An 11,649-nucleotide genomic window follows, 5' to 3' on the forward strand; every position below is an offset into this window, starting at 1 on the left:
CGTGAAGGGGGCGGGCAAAGACGTCAGGGACACGCGGATAGGAGGAGCCAGACTGCTGTTTACATATCGGAGCAGATGGCCTTTATTTACATTTTACAGACATGGAGCTTGTTGCTAGCATTTGTTCAGATCTTATTTTTCACCGTGTGCACTGACGATCCTCTGTGAAATAGGATCAGATTAAACGCTAGAAAACAGACAAAAAAGCTTGACAAATGTTGAAATGTTGCTCTATTAAAATCAATTGACTGGAAGCTTCCTGCATTACATACAATTTAGCTCTGAAATTTGAGTTCATCATTGGATGATAGCTTTTCCTTTTCTAATTTTTTTTCTGTCTGTCTCTCTCTCTGCTTTTTATGTTGCTGCTGTATCATGAATAAACCAGTAGGATGGTTTCATTTGAAAGTATATGGTTAGTGTGTCTTAATTTGTATGTATTTATTTATTTTTTAACATAAAACTTACCTCAACCACTGGTGAAAAGTTACTCAAATACTATACTTATGCTATATACAAAAATTAAATATTTAAGTTGTTATTCCAACTAAATTATGTTATATAATATTTACATCGAGAAAGTTCAGAAATTATTTAAAATTTGTATCACCTCGAACGGCTACTTTAAAATTCCCTATTGTGTGAATGCCCTTATATAGTGTGTTCATGTATATATTAATGTAACTCCCTGAAAAGGACATTGCGCCAAATGACAGCTTTTTACTTCTGATAAAGTAGAGCTACATTTTGCTGATAAGGCTTGTGCACCTTTGCTCAAGTAGGCTATAATTTTGAATGCAGGATCTTTACTTGTGACTAAGCATTGTTTCATTATGGCATTGCCACTTTTGCATCACTGCAAGATCTACCGTAAATCCTTTCACTATACAGTTCTAACAGTTATAGTAGCCTATATCCATTTGGTTAATTGCCTCACATAACAAGTATTTGCACAAAATGTTGATTTGATGGGAGAGGAATGAAAAGAGGGAGGAAAATTGCTTTGGGTACACTTCAGACCAAACTTCTCCAGTATTCTTGATAAGTGGTAGCGACATCATGTGGTCTATGAATGTAAATTTATTTAAAAAAAAAAAAAAAAAAAACCTTTTTGGACGGCCGGACATTGCGTAAAGAAATCGTGGGTGAAAGGCGGAAGTGCAAGTCATGCATAAAACAGGGAATACGTTACATTAACGGAGCCGATTTAGTGAGCGAATAGTCGTTTTAGGCCTAATCTGTTAGACATACACATTCTCTGATGAACACCAATCTGGCTGATTATTTTCAATTTCTTGTTAAATGTTAAGTGTACTTTAACAACTGATTTGCTCACTATTACCCTTTTACATATACTTATAATTAACATTTTTTTTTTCAGAGCCGTGTGTTTGCCGTGTCACATGCATTGTCATATTTTCACATGTTAAACATTGCTGTCGAGCCAGATAAACTTAATTTTCACTGATGTTAAATTTTCAAGTCAAACTCCTCCTTGTAATCCATTAAGATATGTACTTTCTGCTCTCGTTTTGAACTTATATGAAATAAGAGTGGATTGTCACCATTATAGAACAATACTAGGTTGATATGATTTTATGAAATCTTAATTTCGCATTTTCCTACAAATATGTAAATATTAAAACTTCACTGCAGCCGATTGTTGTTGTTGTTGTTGTTGTTGTCTAGCAACGTATTTTCAACCCACCACCAACCCAACATATCGTCCTTGCTGTATAATACTGACGCTTTTTAATCTCACAAAGGCGGAAGTACGCACAAGTGACTCCTCTCGCTCTGACTACTCTCTGGACCCTTTAATTTGTCGGTCTCGCTGTTAGTCTCCACCAAGACCCGGTGTTTGTCATGGCTGAGTTTTTAGTATCTTTCTTTTAGTGATCTTTAATCATACGAATATTGTGGATGGATCTGGCCTTAGTTTGGTGTGTTACATCATCGCAAACGGGCACGTTCGTCTTTGAATCATCTTGGTTGGCCAGCGACAGTTAACGTATGGTTAGCAAACTTAGCTAGCGTGTGCTAACGTTCACGTAAGATGATGAAGTAAAGTAACGTTAACAGTTTAACTTACAGTTTTTCTTCCTATGGGATGTGTTTGTGAAAGTGTTTCCGTCAGAGCTATCGAAGTGCCGTGTGGTTAGTTAACGCTTAACCCCGAAACAGTTTATCAGATTTGTTAGCTAGACGCTAACGGTAGCACACAGCACTCTCGGATCTGGAGTTTCGCTTGATTCGCTTCAGCCAGCTTGCATCACCTGCTGCCAAAATGATGGACTTTGATAATATATTGGATCTCGCCTCGCAAAACCAGGGCCTCAGCAGCGTACAAGTAAGTTAAAGACTGTCACTTACACTGTAGTCACTCAAGATAAACGGTTAAGTGAGAATTTTAGGATAACCTAGCGAGCAGACAAATGCCAGCTCAGCTGTCAGTGGGGATCTGATCATGTAGCTACATGTTACTCTGTGATGGACAAAAAAGGTTTTTCTGTTTTTTTTCTCGTTAGGACACTGGAGTACTGTAAATGACGAAGGGAGCTGTGTGATTACTCAGTTACTAGTGAGCTGTAAATGTCCATGCATTGTATGTCCCTCTCACAGCAGAAGAGATACAGTTTACAAGCTGGACCACCCAAAAAGGACCCAAAGTCGAAAGGTGTAAATCCTGCTGCTGTGCAGGCACTTCTGAAGAAACAACTGCACGAGACCAAAAAGAAAGGTGACAATAACAAAATTAAGTCCATCAGTTATTAGTTTGATAGTCGCATACTCACTGTACAGAAAATATTCTTCATTGATTGTTTTATTATATTGTTTTAATATTTTTATTTTATTTTATTTTATTTTTTTTAAAGAATTTCAAGTTAAGAAACAGAAGGAGGAACTCCTAGCAAAGAGGGTTGAGTTGAAGTCAGACCGTAAAGCACGAGCCATGGCTTCCAGAACTAAGGACAATTTCAGAGGCTACAATGGCATCCCAGTGGTACCACTTCCAAAGAAGAGGAGATCAGCACAAGAAATGCAGGAAGAAAGATCGATGAATGAGCAGGGATTTAGGAATAGCTCAATTGACCCAGAGGATGATGAGGACAACTATGAGTATGAACAGACAGATTCAGAGTCAGATCAGGAGCCAGAGCCGCTGAGACCAGGAAAATCCACAGGTGTCAGTGGGAGTAGTGGCAAGCCCTCCTCTAAAAAACCCAGTGGGCCACCCAAGCCCGCTCCACCTCCCATGAACTTTGCAGACTTACTCAAATTGGCAGAGAAGAAGCAGTTTGAGCCAGTTGAGGTAAAATCCAAGACAGTGAAAAAAGAAGAAAGGCTCCGCACAGCTGATGAGATAAAGGAAATGGAGATGGAGCGCAAGGCTAAGAGACAGGACAAAGACCGAGACCCAAAGGCAGAGAGAGAAAGAGACAGCAAGTCCCAGTCTAGCTCTAGTTCAGTCAGAAAAGGCATCGTAGAGAGGGAGCAGAAGAACTGTAAACCACAAAAGAACTCCGCCTCAGATAAGCCAAGTGTGCCCAGTGGGTCAGGAAAAAAGTTGCGCCAAACATCGATAAGCAATAAAGAGAGAGAAAGAAATAGAACCAAGATGTCTCACAGCGATAGAGACAGATCCAAGACAAGCCTGTCGAGTTCATGTAGTGCCATAAACAGTAAAGTTCCTTTAAAAGCCACGTCTTCTCAGGTTTCAGCCAAACAAGGGGGCCCCAAGCCCTCATCTAGCCACAAATCTAGCACCTCAAGTGACCTTAGCTTGAAAAAAGAAAACTCATCATCACTTCAAGGAAGAGCTTCAGGTATTCCAGGGACCAGGCCTCCTGGCACAACTCTAACAGGCCAAAAATCTCAACATGGGGCCTCCCAACAGACAAGGCCTAGTCAGGGAAGCTTATTGAAGCAGGGACCTACAGCCGGAGGCCACAAGTATGGAAAGGGAGAACCACTAAGACCTGGAATTAATTCTCCAGGAAAGTCAGTGTTGAGACCTTCATCGGGTGGCCCTCCTAAGGCGGAGTGCCAACCTCAGGCAAGGCTTGGAGGCACATTCCAGACAAAATCTGGTGGCATCCCACAGGGCAGGCCTGGTGGGAGGGGCATGCAAGGTCAGCCAGGAGGTAGTGGATCCCGACCTCCAGGGACTGGACCTGGACAGCCTGGTAGCAGAGGACCAGTACCTGGACGATCGACCCTCAGCATTGGATCAGGACCTGGAAGACCCAAGTGTACTGTGGTGTCAGAGACCATTTCATCCAAGAATGTTGGTGGGCCCAGACCGGGAGCCCCTCCTCGGCCAGGCATGCCACAGAGACCTGGCATGCCACAAAGACCCGGGATGCCACAAAGACCCGGAATGCCACAAAGACCCGGGATGCCACAAAGACCGGGAATGCCACCCAGACCTATGATGAACAGACCACCAGGTAAGAACCAGAGAGAAAGAACTGGATTTGTCAATTGTTTGCTGTGAGTACACATTTCAGTCGTACTGCCCTTCAGTTATACAACATATTTCAATACAGCATTGCAAAGTGTCAAAGTTTGTACAGATAAAGCTTCTAACACGGATAAAACAGATATTTCAGGGATATCACTCGACAGTATCAGTTAACATGGCCTTCATCCTGTGCTCTGAGTCCTCCCACAGAAACACTCTCTGTGGGCATCCGGCAACAGAACAAAAACTTCAGAAAGTTCATGCATTTCATGTGAATTTAAATCATTTAAACTGCATTAATGTGTGACATTGAAGCAGTTTTTACACATAAATTAAGAACAAGATAAAGAAGCAACAGAAATTTCCATGTTAAGTATTTGCACCTGTATTCACAAAGTGCTATGTACCAAGTATGTGATTTCACTTTAAGCACTTCCTGTCTGGCTCATAATGCACATTAGCAACACGTTGCAACGAACACCGTGACACAACACTTGCAATGGAACGCATGTTTTAATATAATGTTATAAATGAACAGTTGCTGACATTCTGCAAACACATTGAAACAACGCAGTCAGTGCGACAGGGCAAAGGGTTTGTTTGCCAAATCTGAATGAAGTGTGTCAGCAACACTCTGCAGCCTTTGTCCTTCCTGGGTCAGAGAGCGGCCACCTTTCTCACACAGATAAACAAAACCTCGTTTAAATGTAATTAACAATTTACTGTGAAATCAACTTTGGTAAACTCAGTAATTCTCACATCACTCGCTTGTTAGTTTTAACATTCCCCAACTCCCCAAACAAGACCCAATGTCCCCTTTCATGCAAAAGCTGCATACCGAAGATGAATTTCTGTTCTCATTATCCAGGTACAATGCTACCACCCATCACCTCTGCATACAAGAGAAAATATGAGGATCAAGAAGACGAGTACGACTCAGAAATGGACGATTTTATCGATGATGGAGGTGAAGACGAAGAGGTGGTTTCCCAGCACATTAAGGAAATCTTCGGCTATGATAGAAACAAGTAAGCATTGTCCCCGTATGTCTTGGTTACAAGTCATTTCACTGTATGGTAAGCCAAATTCTATAAAAAGAAAACAAAAAAACATTTGCTTTTCACCTCCTCAGATACAGGGATGAGAGTGACTATGCACTTAAATTCATGGAGAGCAGCTGGAGGGATTTGCAGAAAGAGGAGGCGAGGAGGTAAGGCCAAGATACACCTCTCAGTCCTTAAAGGTGTGCTATGCAGGAACTGTGTCCGCCATTTTTGTGGCTTCCTGTTAGACACGTACTTCTTAGTGTCTTTTCGTGAAGTCCCTGCTGCAACTGCTTAAAGATGGCAGCCCAGAAAAGGGACTAACACAGCAAAGTCCATACACTGCCACACTCTTCTAGAGAGTAATTAAGAAGGGATTCATTTTATGTGAGTCTATACATTGTTTCTTATGAAAATCCTCGATCGTGTATCTTTAACACTATGTTATGCACTTTTTGTCTCAAGAGCTGTGATTTTTTTTTAACACCTTTACATGAATTGACATTTTTCTGTGTCCCTCTGCTTTCCTTTTTAGCCTGAGGATGGCAGTGGAGGAAGATCTGGAGGAGGAGAGAAGAGACCAAGAGGAGCGAAAAAGAGATATCAAGAGGAAAAAGAAAAAGTGAATCCCCTTTGCTGTGGAGATGATTTAAAAAACAACACTGTCTCCAAACAGACAGGACAGAGGGTCCACCAACTCATGAAGCCCGCTAACTGTGTCCACCTCTGCTGCCCCCTCTCCCCATGTTCGGACAAAGAACTCGTGGAGTGACTCATGACATTGGCTCAAGAGGGAAAGTGAAGAATTTTCGTCAAAGACAACCTGAAAGAGTCAAAAACAAAATATGCACAAATGATTCAGATATTAGCGTGTTAGGATGTGATGAAAACTTCTCACATTTTCCTTATTATATTATTTATTTCTCCCACCGAGTGCAGGGTTTACACTATCAACAGTCCCAATCTCTCAAAGGAACTGAGATGCAGAGAGAAAATATGAATATGGAAGAGTATGTTGTTTTGTTTTTTTTTTGACTAACAATGACATACAGTCTCAAGTGTCAATAACATGCTATTTTTGAGCAGAAGTTGTTGCTTATTTTTCCAAACAAACTTTCATTGTAAAATCAATTGAATATGCAGAAAACATTACCACTTGATGTGCTGTGTGCCTGTCTTTAAAAGGATTTGAGAGAATGATTCCATAAAGGGTTTTATTTAATTAATGTCAGTGTTTCTCAAAGTATGATGTCACTTGTAGAGGATGATATGATTTCTGGTCACTGAAAGCAATGAGATGTTATTTACTTGCTTATATATTGCGTGGAATTGTGTTTCTAATTGATTTTTAAAAATTTAGGTATTTAATTGAAAGAAACTTAATGACTGTTACGTTGTCTGTAACCATAGACTGAGTGCAACAGGCAGAAATAGCGGCGCAAACAACAGCGTCAAGTGTGGTGTGTATGCGCGAGCCTTTTCGTCCCTCTTGGCTTGCCGTAGTGACGTTTAAAATAGGAGGGGCTTGTCGTCATTGCTGAGAGTTTGCGGAAGTAAGCTTTTACAACAGAAGTTGGGAGTCCGTCGTAAAGAGGATAAAGTTACAGAGACGTGTCATTGTTTTGTTGAAATTGAATTGATGGACCTCAGCTCAGAGAAAGTACAGCGGGTTCTCTCTAAGGTCAGTTATTTTCAAGATGACTAGTTTTAAAAACGTGTTAATTAATTATGTTTTGGTATCGATATCGGTTTCAGCATAGCCGGCTAACTTTATGTCACTTACTGTCACTCTGAACCAACTGGTTGAACCAGCTCTGGTCATCGTTGTGGGAAAACATTAATAACACGGAAATATGATAGAATTTAAGTTGAAAACGAACTGCTAGCTGTTAGCTAATTTACTGTTATTTCCCCTCCAAACAAATCAATTATTGAATAGTCCACCTCAGTGCTTCATAAAGTTACAGCCAAAACAGAACAGATTTGTCCGAAGGATAGCGGCTGAAAGCTAACTCAACCCCTCTGTCATTCTATCGTTCAATAATTGCTGTTAAAATTCAGATGAGCTCAAATGTTTTGTGTTGCTGTGGGGCTTTAGCATCTGATCAGTGTCCTGGACATCTCATTTAAAAGTGTGATGGACAGCAGCGTGATAACATGGTCTATTGAACCCCTCAAGAGGTCGCAGTGTCCTGTTACTGAGCCTGGACAGACTGATGCATCTTACTGTTGATGATTAAGATAAATTAAAAAAAAAAAAAAAACCCTCAAAATGAAAAAGAGCTGTAGATTTACACCTCTCCTCTTTACAAAAAATTAGTTATGCGTATGCGCACACATCCAGCCCTTCATAAACTGTATATAAACGCCTTCATCCCAGAAGCCACACATGAGTCTGTCTTTTTACCTCCGGATATTAGTACAAATTCCATGATGTTGCTGTCGAGGAGCTGCAGAAGATCCATCGCATCTACCCTGCGATGAAGCCAACCACAGGCACATACAGTGAGTTCTTCTGTCTTTCTTCAGAGACCTCTACATGCAACACGTGTTTATTGCTGAGAACTGACTGTTGTCCATTTCAGCATTTACGGACAGCACCCAAAAAGATCTCCTGAAACTAATTGGTAACCTCCCTGTCAAGTATGGAGGTAAGTCTGACCTCTGACACCAGAGACTGTCCAGTCCAGAAAGGGACTCAGCATGTCACGTGTGAGACCGTTGTGATTTACTGATGTCAGCATCTTTATCTGAAGGCCACACCTACAACTTCCCCATTCAGCTGTGGCTGATTGACTCGTTCCCCTTCACTCCTCCCATATGCCTCCTGAGACCGACCCCGAACATGGTCATCAGGGAGGGCAAGCACGTGGATGCTCGAGGACGGATCTTCCTGCCGGGCCTCAGCAGCTGGGATTATGTAAGGTTTTATGCTTTGTGAGTGAAATTTTAAATCGCATAGAAGACGTTTTGAGATGTTTTTAATCATTTTCTTTCTGCTCTGCAACAGCCCAAGTCGTCTGTGGTGGGTCTTCTCACTGAGATGATTGCCAAGTTTGAGGAGGATCCTCCGCTGTCCTCAAAGACCACAGGAAGCAGTCAAGACCCTCATGACCTCCTGGCTTTTGTCTCAAATCTCCAGATCAATGATGGTGCTTCACTTGAGACGCAGCTTTGCTGTTGATGATCAGTAATCAGATAATCGTGTGCTATTGTTAGCTTAACTCTTGTCTATTTCAGGTACAGTCAGACATCACAGTCAACCTCTCAACAAAGTCTCAGTGATTGGGGGAGGAGACTTAGGAATGGCATCAGTGATGAGCATTTTATCCAAGGTAATTATAGATGTATAATGTATATTTTACAAGCATTAGAATGTCAAATTCTCAGATTTCTGATTTGATCTCTTTCTTCTAATTTATCCAGTGCAAAGTGGATAAACTTGTTTTCATTGACGTTGCTGAGAGTTCCACCAAAGGCGGCAGCACAGATCTGGAGATTTTCAATCTGCCCAATGTTGAGGTATCCAGAGGTATGTCACGTCATGCACTGTCTCACTGTAATGTGGAAGTGCCTCTTGGCTGAGTCATCACTGATGTCACATTGTTCAAACATGGCTGACTGGCATTGTGCTGAGGGAGCCTGTCTCTGATGACTCGCCTCTGGGACAGCAAGCATTCACTGAATCCCAATCAGCTGTAGCTGTCTCTGAACTTTGACCCGTCAGAGGGATAACAGAAAACAGTGTAAACATCGGGGTTGAACTGAGAGCTATGGCTTTTTCTACAAGGGTTGCTGTTAGATGTGTGAAGAATTTAACTCCCGATGACTCTGCTTTGATAGATTTTTCAGCCTCTGCGGGCTCCAAGGTGGTGGTGGTGACCGCTAACGCATGGAGCAGTGAGCAGTCATATGCAAGCGTGGTTCAGACTAATGTGGACCTGTACAGAGGATTCATCCCAAATCTGGCGCGTCTCAGCCCCAGCGCAGTCATGCTCATTGCCTCACAACCAGGTCGGTGCTGCAGTAGAAGACACTCCCTCTAAGTAACGGACCGCTCTGCTCATTAACCTTTTTACAAACCCTCAACTCTGCTCTCTCTCTTGTCCAATTCCAGTGGACATTATGACCCATGTTGCCTGGAGGCAGAGTGGCCTGCCGCCAACGCAGGTGATCGGAGCAGGATGTAACCTGGACTCAGAGCGACTTAGTCACATTCTGGATATTAACCTGAACATTCACAAACAAGCGTGGGTCATAGGAGAGCTTTCAGACAACAAAGGTGACCCAGAGAGGATCAGTGTGAATGTGTGACTCGCTCTCGCTCTTCATTCTTCTTTCACTTGGTGTCTTTTCGGTGTTCACCTTACTTTTATTTGTCTTGGTTTGCATTGTATTGGCTCACGCAGTAATGCTGCGTGACCGGCTCATCGCGTGTGCTCTTTCCATTCTCCACTTTGTAAATGACGCACTTGACTGAGCTTGTCGATGTCTTTGTCTTGCAGTTGCTGTGATGAGTAACACTGGGCTGAGCTCCAGCGTGCGGCCAGAGATTGCAGGATCCAGCTCTACCAAACCACTGTTAGACAGGTACGAGCATGAATCAGTTTGACCTGGAGTGGAACGATTGTTGAATTAAGTGGGGCTGTGACCAACAATTATTTCGCATCTCTTTGATCACGCTTCTCCAATTCATGATGGGTTTTTTTTTACGTTTTCCTGATGCTCATTGTTCTGTGCTGGCAGAGCGTTTGAGCTCATGAAGAATCGAGGCCAGCGGTCATGGTCCGTGGGTCTGTCCATTGCTGACATCACAAACAGTGTCCTGACAGATAAGAAGAAGACCCACTCTGTCTCCACGCTGGCTCAGGTAGAACCACAGTGTCTCATATTAAAACAGTAGCATTCTTCCCGTCAACCTCACTGTTATCACGTGCTCTGTTCCACTTCAGTTTCTGTTTCCCTACGTGTATGAAGTCAGTAGTATGAGTGTTTGACACTGAGGTGAAGTTGTGGTTGTCTCATCCATATTTATAAGACCTTTGCCTGGATGTAACTTTTGTTTTTTCAGTGGTAAGGCAGTGACAGTGGTTAAGGTAAACATGTTCATCTGCATTGTGTTTGCTTTAGGGCTGGGGTGGCATAGGTACAGAGGTGTTCCTCAGCCTGCCGTGCAGCATGGGATCAAACGGTTCCACACGCTTGGCTGGAGTGTCACTCGGACAGGAGGAGGACTCCAAACTGCGGGACAGCGTCACCTCCCTTTCTAACCTCATGAGTCAGCTCAGGATATGAAGTATATTATTGCACTTTTGGCTTAACTGACCAGTCTGGGAGAAGCAGCTGCTTACTGGTACGACGGTTTTCCACTCAATGTACCCTCAGTAGACGGAGTCTGCCTGTTCTGTTTAGGAGTTTAATGCAGTTTCAGTTAGCTACTTGAGACTGGGATATTGAAGTTATGGACAAAATGACTGTCTTAAATATGCAGAATTTAATCATAAGATTTGTTTCTATGTTGTCCTTGAATACTGTGTATTAAGTGTGGGTAAAAGTAATCAGAAATATCAATGTACAGATTGTGTTTTTGTACTTAAACGAAGTTACTCTCTTCCTCTCACTCCCAGTTTGGAACATGTTAAATGAATGCACTGTTGTATTTTTTGAAAGCCGTGAAATTCTATGCAAATGCATCTCACATGTAATGATGCTCATAGTTTTGACAAGCTATATTTTTGAATTTGGCCTTGACGACTTTGATGCGTGATCATGTAACAATAATGTATTTTTTATACTAACCCATTCTTTAATTCCTCTTGAGAAAATCAAGTTGACAGATGAAGTACGAGGTGTTTATATTACATATAGCTCATGGCGCTGGTGTTGTGTTAATAGATTGCCTTATTGATGAAGTACAGCTCATACACTTTAATGGCCTTATTTGCCGTCTTAGTGCCGTTTCCATATTTAATGACACTGACGTGATGAAGCTTTGTGAAATGACACTATATTGAAGATGCCTTTGTTCTTACTTTTGTTTACTTTGTGTGAAATACTTTGCACAGCTAGAACCTAAGATATGTACAGTAAGACTACATGATTTTGTGGGGTGTGCAATAAATATATGCAATCATAAATGCA

The 11,649-nt window shown here is 42.0% G+C and overlaps 2 protein-coding genes across 2 annotated transcripts; both read left to right on the forward strand.

Annotated features, from left to right (window-relative positions):
* The first annotated feature begins 1,754 nt into the window (after positions 1 to 1,754).
* On the forward strand, positions 1,755 to 7,033 carry spty2d1 (SPT2 chromatin protein domain containing 1). Its single transcript, XM_076732818.1, has 6 exons — positions 1,755 to 2,350; positions 2,623 to 2,740; positions 2,877 to 4,451; positions 5,334 to 5,493; positions 5,598 to 5,675; positions 6,044 to 7,033. The coding sequence occupies exons 1-6, from the start codon at positions 2,288 to 2,290 to the stop codon at positions 6,132 to 6,134; spliced, it is 2,085 nt and encodes a 694-aa protein (XP_076588933.1). The 5' UTR covers positions 1,755 to 2,287; the 3' UTR covers positions 6,135 to 7,033.
* A 39-nt stretch (positions 7,034 to 7,072) lies between these two features.
* uevld (UEV and lactate/malate dehyrogenase domains) lies at positions 7,073 to 11,642 on the forward strand. The gene is made up of 12 exons (XM_076732819.1): positions 7,073 to 7,189; positions 7,929 to 8,013; positions 8,094 to 8,159; positions 8,265 to 8,428; positions 8,519 to 8,660; positions 8,749 to 8,843; positions 8,935 to 9,040; positions 9,352 to 9,522; positions 9,626 to 9,790; positions 10,014 to 10,098; positions 10,255 to 10,378; positions 10,639 to 11,642. The coding sequence occupies exons 1-12, from the start codon at positions 7,148 to 7,150 to the stop codon at positions 10,801 to 10,803; spliced, it is 1,410 nt and encodes a 469-aa protein (XP_076588934.1). The 5' UTR covers positions 7,073 to 7,147; the 3' UTR covers positions 10,804 to 11,642.
* Positions 11,643 to 11,649: the final 7 nt, after the last annotated feature.

Source organism: Chaetodon auriga, chromosome 6 (genome assembly GCF_051107435.1).
Source record: "Chaetodon auriga isolate fChaAug3 chromosome 6, fChaAug3.hap1, whole genome shotgun sequence".
Classification (NCBI taxonomy): Eukaryota; Metazoa; Chordata; class Actinopteri; order Chaetodontiformes; family Chaetodontidae; genus Chaetodon; species Chaetodon auriga.

Excerpts from the sequence above, each read along its gene's own strand:
- spty2d1 (XM_076732818.1), top strand. The coding sequence starts at position 2,288 with ATGATGGACTTTGATAATATATTGGATCTCGCCTCGCAAAACCAGGGC. Across the intron at positions 4,452-5,333 it reads TATGATGAACAGACCACCAG|GTACAATGCTACCACCCATC; the intron begins GTAAGAACCAGA and ends CTCATTATCCAG. Across the intron at positions 5,494-5,597 it reads TTCGGCTATGATAGAAACAA|ATACAGGGATGAGAGTGACT; the intron begins GTAAGCATTGTC and ends TCACCTCCTCAG.
- uevld (XM_076732819.1), top strand. The coding sequence starts at position 7,148 with ATGGACCTCAGCTCAGAGAAAGTACAGCGGGTTCTCTCTAAG. Across the intron at positions 9,041-9,351 it reads CAATGTTGAGGTATCCAGAG|ATTTTTCAGCCTCTGCGGGC; the intron begins GTATGTCACGTC and ends CTGCTTTGATAG. Across the intron at positions 9,523-9,625 it reads GCTCATTGCCTCACAACCAG|TGGACATTATGACCCATGTT; the intron begins GTCGGTGCTGCA and ends GTCCAATTCCAG.